At 45.5% G+C, this 16,839-nt stretch overlaps 1 protein-coding gene across 1 annotated transcript in view; it reads right to left on the minus strand.

Moving 5' to 3' along the window:
* Positions 1-16,839, minus strand: part of magi3a (membrane associated guanylate kinase, WW and PDZ domain containing 3a) — a 114,936-nt gene that overhangs the window by 27,627 nt on the left and 70,470 nt on the right. Inside the window, exons 3-5 of the mRNA XM_061257617.1 lie at positions 14,727-14,846; positions 4,745-4,951; positions 1,259-1,427 (exon numbers count right to left, since the gene is read on the minus strand). Of these exons, the coding sequence (XP_061113601.1) occupies positions 1,259-1,427; positions 4,745-4,951; positions 14,727-14,846 (496 nt within the window). The remainder of the gene's footprint in view (positions 1-1,258; positions 1,428-4,744; positions 4,952-14,726; positions 14,847-16,839) is intronic.

Here is a 16,839-nt window from a genome sequence, read left to right on the forward strand (position 1 = left end):
GAAGATCTCCGCAATTAAAGCTCTCCATGTCTGATTGCGCTCATCTCCAGAAGCCCTACTGTGGACCGCTTCACCTCGAAACGTCAACCAGATGCACAGACTGAGCGCTGCTCAAGTGTGGAATAAATTCAATATTTTTGTCCCAGACTCTCCAAATCCTTTGCGGCTGTCAGCCGTCAACATCGAGATATTCTCACCAACTCGTTAACGAACGGCTCGCACCTACAGGTGCCTGAAACCTGCTCAGGCAGAACTTTTGGGAGGTTTTTTTAAATTTTCAATCTTCCAAGCTCCGAAAACAAGCCCTTAATATCTAAATGCGATTGAGTGGCTGACCGGTAATGTCATTGGTCGTCCTGAAATATGCATGATAATTGCCCAGCTCACTCAGAGGCAAATATTTGTTTCTCAGAGCCAGATATCTTTAAAAAACAAGTGGGCCACTGGGACGGTTCTATTTACTCAATTGTTCCATCGCCTCTGTGAACAGAATATTGATTTGCTGAGCTCTTCTCTCTCTCTCTCCCTGGCAGCACTTGCCTGGCAGGCAGGGATGGGTGTGAGGGGGCGGGGGCATTTTTGTGCGGGACCATGGGGAGGAGGCTGTGTGATGATGTGAGCTCAAAAAGGGGGAGGGTTGGGGGAAGCGTTTCTATGGGCAATGCAAAATTAATTGGGTTTTAACAGGCAGCTTGAACTGTTTCCTGAAAAACTATAAACAGAAATAAATCAAATGGATATGGTGCAGGAACAGGCTCTCATTGGCCAGTCCCATGCTTAAAACCAGGAGATAAGTGACTACAGGATGTGTTAAGACTCTCTTATTATCCAGCAGGATCTCGCTGAGGCTCTTTGTTTGTGACTGAGCGGTATTTAAAACGACAACACGCATTTCAGGATCAAACCCTGTGCTTGGGCGGACATGACAAGAGCGAGCAGAGCGGATTGCCCTCAGGCTGTGATGAACACTGGGCCAAACAAACACTTTTCCTGAGTGTACAACTGCCATTCCCGCTGCCCTTTGAACTCCGTAAAACAAAGCATTCTTACAAACAGCATTCTTTACACTGTATGTATTTTACACTGTGACCTGTTAAAGAGCCATCACTGTTTACATCAACACATCAACAATACCAACAGAGTATTGTTGATGGCTAACACCCATCAAGGCTAACACCCAACAAAGCCTCCCAAGCCTCTACAACAGCAGTCTACGGCAGGCCCACTGGGAGCAGAGTGAAGCGTGTGCGGTACTCACTCGATGAAGTAGACCATGCCCGTCTCTGTGTACGCCATCTCCCAGTTCTTGGGCAGTGGCTCCTGGCTCTCGTCGCGGGGCAGGGAGTTCCACATGCGGAAGTCCATGGCGCTGCTGGACTGGGTGTAGCTGGGCACCGCCTTCCTCCACTCCGCCCCGTCCTTGTGCTCTGCAGCCAGGAGAGGGAAGGAAGGAAGGGTGGGAGGAGGGACGGAGGAGGAGAGAGGGTGGGAGAGAGGGAGTGATGTGAGCCTTTCGGAAGCCTGGTGTTAGCCGTTCTCCCTGCCTAGCCGCCTAAACTGTGGACTCTTGTCTGTGTGAGAGATAGCAAAGATTTGCATGTCAGCGGTGAGTCTGATCTGGCCACGCTTCTGGCAGGCTAGAGGCCCCTCCCTATTACAATCACACAGTTCTGTTTGTATGTGTGTATGTAGGCCTTCGGGCTTCATTGGTGTCTGTTTGCATGTATAGAATGTGTGTGTGTGTGTGTGTGTGTGTGTATTTTACATATGCACATACATATACTGTACACATGCTATAAACATACACAAGCATGAGTACATGTATGTTTAGATACTGTAGCCCAGCTGCAGTGCTTGTTCAAAGTACTGGGTTTGCTCTTCCCTTACATGTAACACCCTCCCCAAACTGCAGCCTGAGGCAGCGTTTGATGTGTATGTGTGGTGGCAATGGGGGCTTCTGATGACAACAGTGGAAAAGAGGACACACGAGCGTGCGGGCTGTTGGCTGCGCAGCGTGAGAACCCTGACACTCTCTGGTCCGAAGAGAACTGTCAGTAGCCGTTATCTAAACATCCCGAACACCGCTGTTCTCACAGAAATCTTGAGCGCGTCCTGTCTTTATCCGTGTCTCTGGAGGCTGAGCGCAAAACAAGCCGCCGTGCTCTTTTTTCAATGGGCTTAACTTTATTTTGATAAACTAAGGAGGTACAAGTCTACTCCATCACGCAGCATATGTGGCTAATACAGGAGATTACAGTGCCTTAGGGAGATGGTTCTCTCACTGAGGTCCTTAATGTGTCAAGTGTTTGTACAGACTTTGAGATCAGGTGTGTCGTACTACACGGTTATGTTTGCCCAAGGCTAGAATGTTGCTACACACTTAGTCGTTCATCCATGTGCTATCCCCTCTGGCACCATACAGTATAATGTGAATATACCTGCCTGGTGAACAAGAAAGTGCTGTATATCCTATGCTCAGAGATGCTGGGGTCTGCACTTCCAGATGTAAATGGTAAATGGCCTGCATTTATCAAGCGCCTTCATCCAAAGTGCTGTACAATTGATGCTTCTCATTCAGCCTTTCACACACACCCACGGCAATTGGCTGCCATGAAAAGCACCAACTAGCTCATCAGGAACAATTGGGGGTTAGGTGTCTTGCTCAGGGACACTTCAAGACACCCAGGGCAGGATTGAACCGACTGTCAGATGACTGCTCTTTACTTCCTGAGTCAATGTCGCCCCACGTGGACAATGCTACAAAACCCTGCCCTGTAGCTTCTGAATGGACCCTGAAAGAAGGCCTCATCATTGCACTATAGGTCCCTCAGGGGCAGCGGCCATGAACGGGACAGGTGTGTCCAAACAGCCATAGAGCAGCCAGGGTGCCTCTGGGAGGTGCAGCCTGTAGTGCTGTAGCTAAGGTACATGACTGGGACCCAGAAGGTAGGTGGTCAAACCCAGGTGTAGCCATGATAAGATCTGCACAGCTGTTGGGCCATTGATCACGGCCGTTAACCCCACATTACTCCACTGGTCTTAAGTAACTAGGATGGGTCAAATGCAGAGGACAAATTACTCCATAGGGTTCAATAAAGTATATCTTCTTCTGCTTCGTTTTGTTGATGGGGTTGGCTCAACTTACAAGGAAGTGCTTGGCACCAAACATTGCCTTAAGGCTGACGGCTGGTGAGAAATCCAGTGTTGTTGCGTTATGTTAGCCAACATCCTTAAGAGTGCTTTACTGAGGATTTGCTCACACAATCTACAATAACTGCATTCAAATTTGACCACAAGAACAAAAGGTAATCTCTACAGAGCTCCTGCCACTGTGCCCTGTTTGCACTGAACTGATTGACTAGATTGACTCTGCATACAGATCAGGGATAGGACGAGGAGACTGTGGCTTAAACACTCCTGAGTGTATCCCTGCCTTTCTGTATGGGAGCTATTCGTGTTCACTCCATCCAGGGGATCTCAGTGGGCCAGGAGAAAACCTGTAGAGATGCTAACATATTCATGTGCTTTTCTCTGGTGTATAAACAGCTCTGCAGATTCTCGGCTTTACCCCATTAGACAGTACTTTAAGGCAGGGACCTCCAACCTTGGTGGCAGCCACCTCTGAAATTAGTTTTTTGAAAAATGTGAGAATGCTGAATTGTGATTAACCAAGCAGGTGTCATGGTAATTTTGTGCTTCGTTTGGAACAGGTACACCGATGTCCTTCAGGCAAATCAAGGACAAGCCTCTTTCCCTTCAGTGAACATGTAGCTCTCCTAACTGATCTCTAACACATGTTATTTCCTAACCCTTGAATGGTTATTACTCAAGGTGACCTCCAGTGCATGGCATATGGTCCCAAAGCATCATGGGAAACCTGTCTGAAAAAGGGGTTTCCGAGCAGTAGTGACAGCTAAGGAAATTGTGGGGAGTTCTAACAGTTGATAACCCTGCACTTCATCGGTTTTCCTATCAAAGAATCAGTGGCATTTTAAAGATGCACTTCATGTTTGTTTTTTATCCAGCAGAGAATACTTGTTATACTGTAATTTACTAGCAATCAAAAACTCACTTTAGGCACCTACAGTTGTTCTGGGGGAAAATGAAACCTCAACACGAAGTTTAGTTGGATCTGCCAAACATTTATTAGCAGGCTCTTCAGGCCACCAGCTATGTCTGTGCTTCATACACCCAGCCAAACGCCTCCCCTGGGTTTAATTTTGTACAACTACTCCCCCAGAAAACTTGTAAATGCATTTCAAGCTCCAAATCACACATCCTTCTCAGAATAGTAATTGTTAGGTAAATTTCAGATACTTTATACAGCGAATGGCAGAAGGTGCCCTTTATGTGTGAAAATATCTGGCTGGTACCTCAGAGATGGTAATTTATGAGCACCCACAAGATGTAATCTGACATTTTATAGCTCTAAACGTGTATTAATTAGGAGGGACTCTGGCGCTATGCTAGAGGTTCATCCAGTGAGCTGCATGTTAGTGAGGCCTCAGGTCCAGGAGGTGGTGGAGATTGCATTACAGTTATTTAGCTGACGCTTTTATCCAAAGTGACTTACAGTTGATTAGACTAAGCAGGGGACAATCCCCCCCCGGAGCAATGTGGGGTTAAAGGCCTTGGCCCAACAGCTGCATGGGTCTTATCTTGCACCACCAACCTCCCGGGTTCCAGTCATCCACCTTAGTCACTACACTACAGGCTGCACCTGTAGAGGGAGGGCCTGACTGACCTGTGAGGCCATTGACCAGCGGGGGCCTCTCCTCATCGTCCTCCTCCTCGGGTGCGGCGCTGTCCTTCCTCTCCATCTTGCTGACGGAGGTGGTGCGTTTGCGCTGCACCTCGGTGTCAAACTCCTCGTCGAACAGGACCTGGTCCACCAGGTCAGGCTGGACTGGGCTGGGCTCAGCGGGTGGTTTCGGGGTCCCATAGTAGTTACCTGAGGGCACAGGACAAGTCAAAATGTCAGCAGGAAACGTTCCCAAGGCAGGGCAGGGCAGAGAGGGCTTGACAGCACCATTTGACAGATGCTTGTTCCAGAATTTGGACCTCTCATCCCATACTAATACACCAATGACTGGAAATTTGACAGACCCTGCAACAGACCTTTTTTATGATCCTATTTATGGCAGCTGTCCCCAATTGGGAGAGAGCAGAACTATGTTTTTTTTATTTTTAACCATAGTATTTACTTAATTGTACAGAGTCGTGTAGAGCGGAATCATGTTGTGTTTTTCTTTGGTCAATGTCTTTTCCTTTTTGAGTCATGGGGCCCCAAGCAATAACGGCACGTCTTCTTGGAGAGAGACAGCATCACAGTATGTGCCTTCCTGCAGAGAGGCAGAACTGACCCACTTTCATTCCCCCACTCACGACAAACCAACAGAATTAGAAAGGAGGAAACGACTCCGGAGAATACAAATATTGATTCGTTTATGGAGCCTCTCCTGTGGATTCCAACCTTGTTTTTAGAAGCAAAAAGAAAAAAGCCCCCAGAACGGCTGTTCGTATGAATTTTGCTGGTGTTTTCTAGAATGTTCTCTGTTAATAAATTTAACTCAAATCTTTGGTTGCAGAGGTATTAGGTAATTTAACATCTTTGGTGGCTTGTGTTCCTATTAGAAGGAGAGGGGGAAAAGCTGGACTCAAAGTAGTCAGTAAATATTTAATGAATATTGCCTTTGGGGTGCAACATCTCACAAAACCTGCACAGCACATTAAAGACTTAATTACGTTAAATTATTTATTTACGCATTTGGTGGAAGGAACCATCAGTCATTGGATGATGTTGAACACAAACATCAACATTGTTCTCACCAACTCTGAGAACAGAATTAACTTTAATTTATTCAAACCTAAAACTGTTCATTTAAATTAATTATACCCTTCATTAACTTCATAATTTATGTGGAGCTTAATTAAAGAAAAAGAAAAGCAGCCAAAAGGGGATTTGTCTTTTTAAACCAATTAATTACTGCCTAAACCCTACCCCCCCCTTTAATCTCTATGCTTGCGGTAGGCCTTCCGATTGAAGAAACATATCCTGTACATACTAATTGCTCAGAAAAATCATTTCTGGGGATATAGAAAACACAGACCAGCTCTTGGCACAAGCTGCTGTGATCTAACACTCGTGAATTGACCTGTTCTGGTTTCCTGCTCTGGAAATGAAATTGCACAGCAGGTGGAAGCTCTAATAAAGGAGAGGCTGATGCTCGACTGGGCTGTAAATAAGGCCGCGTGGCACGGCATTATACAACACAGCAGAAAACATCAATATTTAATGACTTTCCCATAGCCATTAAAACTACAGTTCGGTGAAATGAAAAAAAGCCATTGAGTGGTTGGCAAGACGGAAGAGGGTACCTACTGTACTCGAAGCTTAAGTGGTTAAAGGAGTTTAACGGCGGTTACAAAGTTTTGTGCTTTTCTTAGGACTTTTCCAGTGGTCTTTATCCAGCTATGTATGGCTCTATAACTACTACATGCACCGGTAAGCAGTATCTAAAAGGGACCCACAGAATAAGCATTACATTTACAGGACATTTCACATAGTGACTCAGAATATAGGTTAATCCATTTAGGGCCAAATTTGTGAGAGTCAAGGGGTTTTGAAAAAAACGGGGTCAGATGAGGTCCAGAATGAGCAATGACTTAGTGAGGAGATACCAATTTAAGAGACTTAACTGCATTGTCATAATAAGTATTCTCTAATACACACAACGCACTGAAATGTGTAATGGAGCACAGCCTTGAGCCCTCGCTAACAAGCCCATCATATGCAGGGCATCGCTCTCTCCTCTGCGCAGAAGCCAGTTCCCAGCTGAGGAAATTCTAGGAGAAAACAAGAAACTAGACTGATGGAAATTTCATTAGAGCGAAGATAGGAATACAAAACCCTGTTGAGGAAAAAAAAGAAAAGATGTTTCTTTTTTTTCCCCCACCGATAGCTCATTGATCACTAAGATGCCAAGAATGGTGTGAAAAACGTTCTCCTTAATTAATCAGCGTGCAGTTTATGAATGGTGACAACTTAATCGTTTAGAAAGACAACAAAACTAGAAATGATGCTACAAAATCCTTTCACTGGAGAACAGCGCTGAGAATGCAAACCGTACCTTTCACTCACTTTCAAAGAGAAAGCCACCGCCAAAAGCAAACTGACACATTGATAGACACGTAATATTTTCCCCACACATTATTTCTGCTACTCAGAGTAATCAAAGAGCTATATGAGACAGGAGGGGGGGAAAAGGAAAAACCTTTTGGCACTTCTACATGACATTATGTTCAATTAGCAGATTCTGTTCCCTAGAGTGACCTTAACTGCGAGCAAAATAAGTGCATCCACATGAAATATATGAACAAAAGTAACAGAGACCAGGCTAACAAAACTCATTGACTACAAATAATACAGGCATGTATAACATTAGCATCCCTAATATTCACCCTAAAGCTTACCATGCTGTTATTCACTGCAATTACTCTGCGCTGGTATATAGTAAGCATGAGAGTGGGGCTGTAGGGGAGCCATGCTGAAGCTGTAGATGCACTTCTTCATTCACTCTAATGAAAGGCCCGGCCAGGGAGCAAGTTCAGAGACGTCAGCTGAAGGAGTCGCATCAAAATACTCAATACGCTGTTCCAAATACTCAATCATACATGTGAGTTCCGGATGATGCAAAATAGATGAAAAATCGACAGAACCAAGCTTTGAGATTTGATGCCAGGAAAGTCAGAGAGCCAGACCTCACACTGTGAAGCAGAGAGAGACTGTATAATTCAGACTCCTGCCTGCCAGTACGAGAGGCACTTGACACAGAAGAAGGAGAGAGAAGGATTAGATGCCTCTCATGGGTCTACACTGAACACTCCCGGTTTACACTGAGCACGCCCAGTCTACACTGAGCACGCCCGGTCTACACTGAGCACGCCCAGTCTACACTGAACACGCCCAGTCTACACTGAACACGCCCCATCTACACTGAGCACGCCCGGTCTACACTGAGCACGCTCCCTGGCTGATGACTACCAGCCAGACGCTGGCTGGGCTCCCGCTGCACGTAAAAGTGGGCTAGCGCGGACGTGTCGATCGGTCCCATGGCGGGAGATGCACTCCGGCCCTGCCGGGATCAGAAAACCTCGCACGGTTACACTGCGCGATTCATCACACCCTGGCGGGGGCCCCGACACCCCTGATGGGCATTTGCATTTTTCAAAGATGGCTTCATTATACCAGAGCGTGCACTGATCAAGATGAAAGATAGGAGCCACTCTTTAATCCCTGCCTGTCTTCAGCCAAGGGAGACATTTATCAACAAGTCATTGCCAGCTGATTAATGGCTTATAAACATGTAGCACCCAGGCCTTGATTAATGTGCCTTTGAGATGCGGAGAGAGCTGGTAAAAGAAAAAAAAGAAAAATAAAAGAACATCAGAAGAGATTTGTTAAGTTATGTGTCGCAATTAATCTTCGTCGACCGATCTCGGGGACGTGTGATGGAAGGGTCTGGGTTTCCTGCGTGGTTTTAATGTTTCATGAAACGTTCTTTTAATGTTGTGTGAGTGAAATCACGTGGAGGGGGGGAGGGGGTGGATATGGGCAGTGCGCTAATGAAGAATGGACATGCTCAGCCTGGTCTGGACTGGAGGGCTCTGACGAAACCACATTTGCAGTCAGGATGGCATGTGTACATGTTGCTCTCATACACGTAGTAAACACCCTCTGCTCTGGATTCAGGAGGAAGCAGAAGGTGGGAGAGAACAGGCTCAAAGACTTCCTGTCTCTTTGTGGCGTATACACACCCTGTCCGCTCTTACGTAGATTCCCACTGCTGAAGCCAGGTCCTGTCCAGCCTCCCCAACAAACACACACACACACACACACATTGTGCTATCCACACACTGACATGGCCTCAGAGGACCTGACTAGAAAATGCACTGGAACACAATGGTCCCACCACGGAGCATTCATTTCATTACCTTCCACTGAAAAGTGCTGGTGGAATGCGAGGGTGGCATTTTTTGCAGGGAGGAAGGAAACTAGATCTCAGAATGTGACTGCAGTTCAACTGCAACTCAAGTAGGAGGGTAACCCCTAGAGTACTCTGCAGTATTCATGACAGCCTTTCATCTCAGGTTTCCATTTTGAGGGTGGCGTAGGCTTTAAACCTTTTGCGATCCTACAGCGAAGTCTGCAGAAATGTCATAATGTACAGTATCTGAGGAGGGCCAAAGCTACACACTATTATGCTGTTTGTTGGACAGAAAGGTTTATTTACAGCTCTGGGTCTTACGAGGTTAAGCTGTTGCGTGTTGATGCTGATATTATTATATGCCGACATCTCTTCAGTCAACCACTGGGAGTGTGAAGCCAGGAACCGCTGGGAGTCGTGCGTGTGAGAGACCCATGGAGGCAACCTCTTTCTTTACTGCCCGGCTAAGACCGTGCAGTCATTAATCACACGGTGGCAGCTCTCTCTCTCTCTCCCTCCCTCCCTCCCTCCCTCCCTCCCTCCCTCCCCTTTGCTCTTCCTCCTCGCCCTCCCTCTCCTGCTTTTGCTCTCCTTCTCTCTCCCTTCCATTTCCCCCATCCTCTCTCCCTGTCTAATGTTCCCCCTGGCCCACTATGGGAGCAGGGGTAGAGGAGAATATTATATTATATATGTTTCCTATTATTACTATTACTATTAATAATAACAATAGTATTATTATTATTATTACATTTATTTGACAGGAACAGTGCACATTGATCAACATTTCCATAAATATGCCAGATTTAGGCAGCAGGTTAATTTTTCAACTGTAGTCCCTATAGGGTATGTAGACAATTAAAAATGTAAAGGTACGGAAAATGGACACATAAAAAAACAACAAGCTGCTAATTAACGGGGTAATATAAAAGGAGATGGTAGGCCACAGCAGACTGAGATACTGAGGACTGAGAACACACTGAAAAAACAGACAAATAACTGTTTCATACTACAAGCAAATATAGCAAAATATAGCACAACAGACTGTTACATGTAGCAATCATCATAAAAGCCAAGTCGTGATAAAATAAAAAACCACAAGGCAATAAACAGAAAACACTCAAGTATGCAGGGTAATGGTCTAATCGTTAAGTTTGCACTGTTGGCTAACCTAAGTGAATTGACAAAAGAGCGATATAATGGTCAAGTTCGTATGAATAGTGGCAGTGTGTTCCAGGCGTGTGTGGCTTGAACAGAGAATGCAGTTTTACGAAAGGCACTTTTCCTTCCCGGAACTACAGTAGGCAGTCCCCTGCCACTGCAGACCTGGTTGAGCTATTGGAAGAAAGGAACAAAAGTAGTGAGTGGAGATAGGGCAAGGCCATTTAGAATGTTATACATAGACAAACATTTGCACTTTTTACAGTGTTTTCCCAGCTGAACAGGCTGTGCCTCTTGATCTTTTTTTTGTGTACATACATCACTGTATCAACAGCATACATTTGCACCGGCGTTCCAGGGCCAGGTCACTGATGTAGAGACTAAAAAGGATAGGTCCTAGAACTGACACTTGTGTTTAAAACCGCTCCTATCGAAACACCTCTTTGCACCGATCCGCAACCCCTGCCAGGCATCTTTGCGGGAGTGGACAGAGTCCTCCTTCTCCAGAATGTCTCTGCTGAACAAGCCCAGTTCTGTGACTAACGTGAGAGCCCAAATACAAAATGCAACCCAGTGAACACTGCCTTGCTTACATCACCAATCCTTTTGTTTTGTTTTTGAAACATTTAGTCTTTTTCCCCACAGACATAGAACTGCAGGTTTCTGAGAAGCAACGTCATGCTGTGCTGCATGCGTCATTGAGTACATTAGTAGCGGCTCCACCAGCAGGCTTTGCCGGTGGTCATATCTCTGGCACTCCTCTGTGGTCGGTCTGCATACAGAGTGGGGATGGAGACTGTGGGGGAGCCGTGACTCAGTCTCAAGAGCACGGTCACTGCGGTGACAATCCTGACTGCTCTAATTAAGGAAGAAAATTGGCTGGGTGCTTTTACTCGGTCTGTCTGTGGGCCCAGGAGATCAAAGTGATGTGTGATGTCAGCCAGCATTCATTACCTCCATGCTGGAGCATTGCAACCCGATTCCTTGCTTTACATGGTCATAGTGTCTCCAGTGATATGCCCCAGCTGAGTATGTTAATGTTTTGCTGTTCATTGTTCTTGTTAAATCAGATTTGCGGTCTGAGGGAGGTAATTTTGTTTAACCAGGAGGACTATTCCAGTCGGATAGTCTCGCTTCATGACGTCACTCCCGCACCAAAGCAAATGAACCTGCTTTTACTGCTTCATTGCTTCTGGAGCTCGTCAGGCCTGGATTTGCTTATGTGCATCACAGCACCAGATCTACATGTGCTGTGTGCAGTTCAAAAGAGAACCGCCATCAGTCCCTACAGTGCCCTATATTGAGTAAGTGAGTTAGTGAATTATTTTCTGGTACTCCATGTTACTAGGCTGAATGGAGAAACACAGTTCTGAGCTTGAGAAGCTCTACAGCCCTTCCACCAATGTGCCACTACAATATTAGCAAGTATTCATTAAACACAAAACAAAAATACTTTCCTGGTCATTACAGTGAACATACAGTGTAGACAAAGCAAGTAACGTTGTTGACAGTGGCATGTGTGTCTCCAGCCATCAGAAGGATGCAGACACTTTGATGGTGTGTACAGAAACAACAGCTTGAATATTCGGACTGCATCTACAATCCCTCCTTATCTAATGTTTATGGATAAGATTTGCCGGTGCTATTCAAAGGCCTCTTCAGAGCTTGAATACAAACTCTCATTAAATATGCCATCCCGACACAAATGCACAGGCGCTGAAGATAGAGTGTGGACGGTCAGAGAGCTGCTCTTTTATCCAGAAAGTTCTAACGCTGTTGTAGGACACACAGGGGCCGTAAACTTGAGTGCAGAACTTGAAACTGCATGCGCAATCGCAGCGTGAGCGGATGATGTGCAAATTGCCCCATAAATAATGTACTGTGGCATAATGCTAGCCCTCCTCGGCCTGCTCCGCCAGGCCCCGGCTTGAGGGGTCGCCCCGCCTCCCACTCTCGCTCTCCCGTTCAGCTGCTCCCCATACGGCACAGCGCTGGCTTACATCCCGCCGCTCTCCACCGCCATTATACCGAGAGGAGGGCCTCCTGCCTGTCCGTGCGCTCTCAAACCCCAGGCTGTGCGGCTCCCCGCTGCTCATCTCCCCACACCTCTCATAATAATGAGAAGAATTTGTTATTTGGCTGACTTGCAGTTAACTCTCAGTCCTAATCAAAACCTCAAAACCTTTTTTTTTTTTTTTTTTTTGCTAACCGCAGATCCAATCAAAACCATTCCTTTCACCTCGTGCCCAATCAAAACTGTTCTATTCAGGTCCAATTAAAAATCCCTTCATGTTTTCCCTCAGGGCCAGTCAAAATTCTGCCTTTATCCTTGGGTCAAATATCTATCTACCTCATCACTTAGGTCTCCAGGCCTCAGCATGTCAAAGTCAACAATCAAGAGCCAGAAACCATTTTAGCCAACACAGGTGTCCCCAAGTGGCAGTTTTATCCCTGTTTTTTACACACCCTCTACACTTCTGGTTGCAGGCTCTACCAGTCCTCATTTCACCTACAAACATTTTTAGATGATTCAGTTATAGTGGGCAGCATTTCAAATGTTGGTGATAAGAGCTATATGAACAAAGTTGACAGGTTTGTTACTTGGCGCGATGACAGCTTCCTTGATTTAAACGCTACCGAAACAATGGAGGTAGTTGACTTCAGAAGAAAGCGAAGGGTTGAGATTGCTCCCATTTTAATCAAGGGACAACCGTCTGAAATAGTGCCCTCCTACAAATGGCTGGCTACCCACAGTGATATTAAACTAGATTCACACAAAGAGATAAAGAGAATGACAATGGCATTTTTAAAGAATTAAAAAAAAAAATGGTATCTAGATTGTTCTTTCTTAAGAAAACTGATCTTTCAAAGTCAGCAAGAAACCCTGAAGTATTTTTACCAGAACATTTTAGCAGCACCTTATTCCGTGCTGTTGCAGCATTACTACAGAAGATAGGAGAAAGACTAACCAAGCTAATCAAAAAGGCTGGCTCCATTATTGGTATCCCTCTTGACTCCTTGGAGATTATTACAGAACAACACACCAAGAAAAGAACTACAGTATGTACTATATTGCAACATGAGGGCCATCCTCTGAATGAGTCTTTCTAAACCTGAAGCAGTACTTATGTTTCTATATAACCTAGCGCAAGTGGTTTAGGAAGTTACTGCCATTAGTTACTGCCATTAGGCCTCTTAATGGGGCTGCTGTCTGTCTCATATTAGCTCCTAGGCCTGAACACGGCAATATGTACAGTTAATGTCAGTACCAATCTCTTGTTTTTTTGTTTGTCTGTCTGCCTTTTAACCAATCATAACTGATTCTTTCTTTAAAAAAAGCAGGTAAGAATATGGGGTGCAAATGGAACCACAGAGCCCAGTCCACTCAGGCCTGCACCCTGCTCCCTGGAATGACCCAGAACAATGGCGTGTCACTGCAAGGATTACATCGGTAGGCTGCAACACAGTGGTGGGCGACTGATACCGGGCGACTGAAAACAGCTCAGAACTTCAATTATATGATAAACATCTGAGGTGGAATGAAAACTGGAACCAACTGGCCCTCTAGGAGCAAACCTGCTATCCCCAGCCAGGAGGAGTGCAAACGCTATAATTCATCCTGATATTATTGGGATTACGCAAGATAGTCACGGTGCCCTTCATCTTCCACCGGATGATACGAACCCCGCAATCGCAAACTCGCATGCATTTCTGAGCAATGTTTTTAAATTGCAAGGTGGGGAAAATCAGATGTTCTAAGCCTAAAAATACCTGTGTGCTTAATGAGCAGTTGTGAGGAAGCAAACTTATGTGCATTTCTGAACAATTTCATGAAGTCACAATCACAAAATTGGAAATTTTTTTGACCCAAAAATACCTCATGTGCTTAATGACTTAACGATCAAGTGACTGTTGAAACAGAACGCTATTAATGGGGCCTAATTCTTGATGTAATGAATTGTGCCATTCTCTCCCACCCCTGAAATGAGCTAAAAATGACCGCTGCAATGGCAGCTCATAGACACCTCCCAGTACGGGAATCAACTGCCGTCAGTCACAGCAGCAGGCCCCCCTCTTGAGGCCGCTATGAGAAAGTCTGGCTGTGAAAGACTACTAGTTGCGCTTGTGAAATGCCCCCTCCTCCCTTGGCACAGCTCCAAGGTTTTTCCATTCATCAATGGGATATGGACTGGGGATTCCTTCAAGCTTAAAGGTCAGCTCATTAATAACTAAAATCCTGACAGCTTCACCACTCTCTGTCTGAGAGGGCGGAGAACCAAATCAAATCAGGTAATGGCCCTGCTGTGCAGCTATGCTATGTACTATTTGTCTAACACGGTCTGAGCTGTAAACTGTGGACAGGCCACTGCTGCTGCAGTCAGGTCTTTATAATGCCACCATTTCTCTCATGGGTTCATTCAGTCGATGACTCTGGGTCTGAAGAGCCAGGGCTCAATCCCTGGGTGTAGCACGATACTTGTTTATTAAGGAAGGTACTTTCATTACAGTATGGGAAGTGAGAGCACGGCAGCCCGGAGGCGGTCAGAGGACCCTCCTCAGGCTCGTGTCCAGACCCCTCACCGTCGTAGGTGCCGCTCTCCAGCAGCAGCCCGCTGTCCTCCAGGATACGGAACTCCCCCACGCTGATGAAGTTGTAGTCCACGCCTGGCACCTCCCCGTCTCTGGGCTGTCTCGTGGTACCTGTCAATCACACAAAACCAGGAACAACAAAGAGAGCACTTAGCTAATGAGGCAAGGCTAAACATAGACCAACTGGAACAGAGATGCAGAACAACATGGTCAGAGTATATGATGTTTTTCCCTATAAATTACTTTATTGTACATCTCTCTCTCACACATCCTCGCGCACACACATCTTCTTTGTACTCCTCTTGTGAAGGTGTCCCGTCTTTCAATTTGAAATATAACAGGTAATTTACATGTTGTCAGTGAGACGTCCCTGTTCCTGGAACAGCTGCACTGATTCAAGCTACAATACCCGCTTCACAGGTAGTGAGATCATGTTGGATAGTAGGAATAAGGAAGACAACAAAGATGTGCATGTTCCAGAACATTCAGTCCTCCAATACCATGGCTACCGCGGCTAACTCGACCGCGGCATTTCTACAGACAAAGGAGTCTGACAAGGCCAAGCAGCTTGGAGCCATTGTCCTCCTTAATGACACTCGCAGACATGCACAGTGAATGCCTGTGTGTATGGCACATGTGTGCCTGGGGAAAATGCATTTACATCATGCCTTCACTATTGATTACATCACTGCAGCAGGGATTGTTCTGCTGTGGGATTATTCAGTACACAGAACGCAAAAGCCTTTAAGTCTTGATTACATACTGGTCTATTTGCGTTTCTGTTACAGCGAGTCATCTCCTTCCGCTGAACAGCGTCACACATGAGACAGGACACACCCTTGCAATGCCAGGCCTGTCAGCTCTGGTCCCTGAGGACCGTTATAGAGCAGGTTTTCCAGCTCCCCGCTATAAAGCGGTTTAATTAGGATGAAGGGCTTGCTGAAAAAGAGCCCCAGAGAATGCGCTGCTGGCAATGCAACCCCCTGGAGCAGAGTTGCTTTGCCTTGGATGAGTGCGCCCGATTAGACAGGCACTGCAGTGAAGTGGGAGAGCCTCGCGGACAGTGTGAGCCAATGTCTGCTGGCAGCTTGCTGTGGTAAAGGAGTTAACTCCTCTGTAGCTTCTGTAGCTTCTGTAGCTCTGCCATAACACTTCTATTAGCTACTCATTGTTTTTCAAGGACTAAGACAGTGTGGCAGAAGTAATTATGCTCTGCTGATTGTCTGGAGTACCATGGGCAGGCAGGGTGGGGGTTGAGAGCACATTGCAAGCTGGTTACCAGTCAAACTTCTAGGAAACAAGACATTTTTTCCTGCACAAGGTCATTTTCCTTTCCTTTTTGTTTTTAACAAGCCTTCGCCCTGATTAGACATTTCTTGTACATTCCAAAACTCTCTTTCACTCTTCTTTTCTTTGCTACCAGTCCTTCCCTCCCCCTTACTTTGAAAGAAATAAAACTCCAGAAACTATGAAAAATAGATACCGTCATCCCCACCTCAGCAATTAAGATGAAGATGAAATCTAGACACTTGTCCACAGCAGACGTTCCACTCAATATTTTATTGCTTTCCTTCATTCACATTTTTGTTCAATGTTTTTTTTTTTTTTTTTTTTTTTTCTTCACTTCAAAGGTGATAGTTCACATAGGTCAGCTGCAAATTCCATCAAACATTCACACTCCCCTTCCCTCCAGACATTTTGGTCATCTGCTGTTGCACTTGTGTGTTCTCACACTCGGCAGCTCGCCCTGAAATATTTACAGAAACATAAAATGTTCTATCAAGCTTTGATAAATACAGTAATTACTTTTTTCCTCCCTTCGCAAATCATTTTGTTTTATTTTATATCTTTGATATCTCTCATAAGAGACTGTAAAAACAGGCTGCCTAATTAAGAAAATAATTAAATAAAATGGAGAGAAGACGTTTCATCTCTTCATTTAAGCATGCAAATATAGATCATGATTCAATCACACATACAGATAAACACACACACACACACACACACACAGACACACAGACACACAGACACACAGACACACAGACACACATATAACACACAGACAAGAAGAGGTGGAAAAGAGGGAGACAGAAAGAGAGAATGA

This window comes from Conger conger, chromosome 10 (assembly GCF_963514075.1).
Source record: "Conger conger chromosome 10, fConCon1.1, whole genome shotgun sequence".
Lineage (NCBI taxonomy): Eukaryota > Metazoa > Chordata > Actinopteri > Anguilliformes > Congridae > Conger > Conger conger.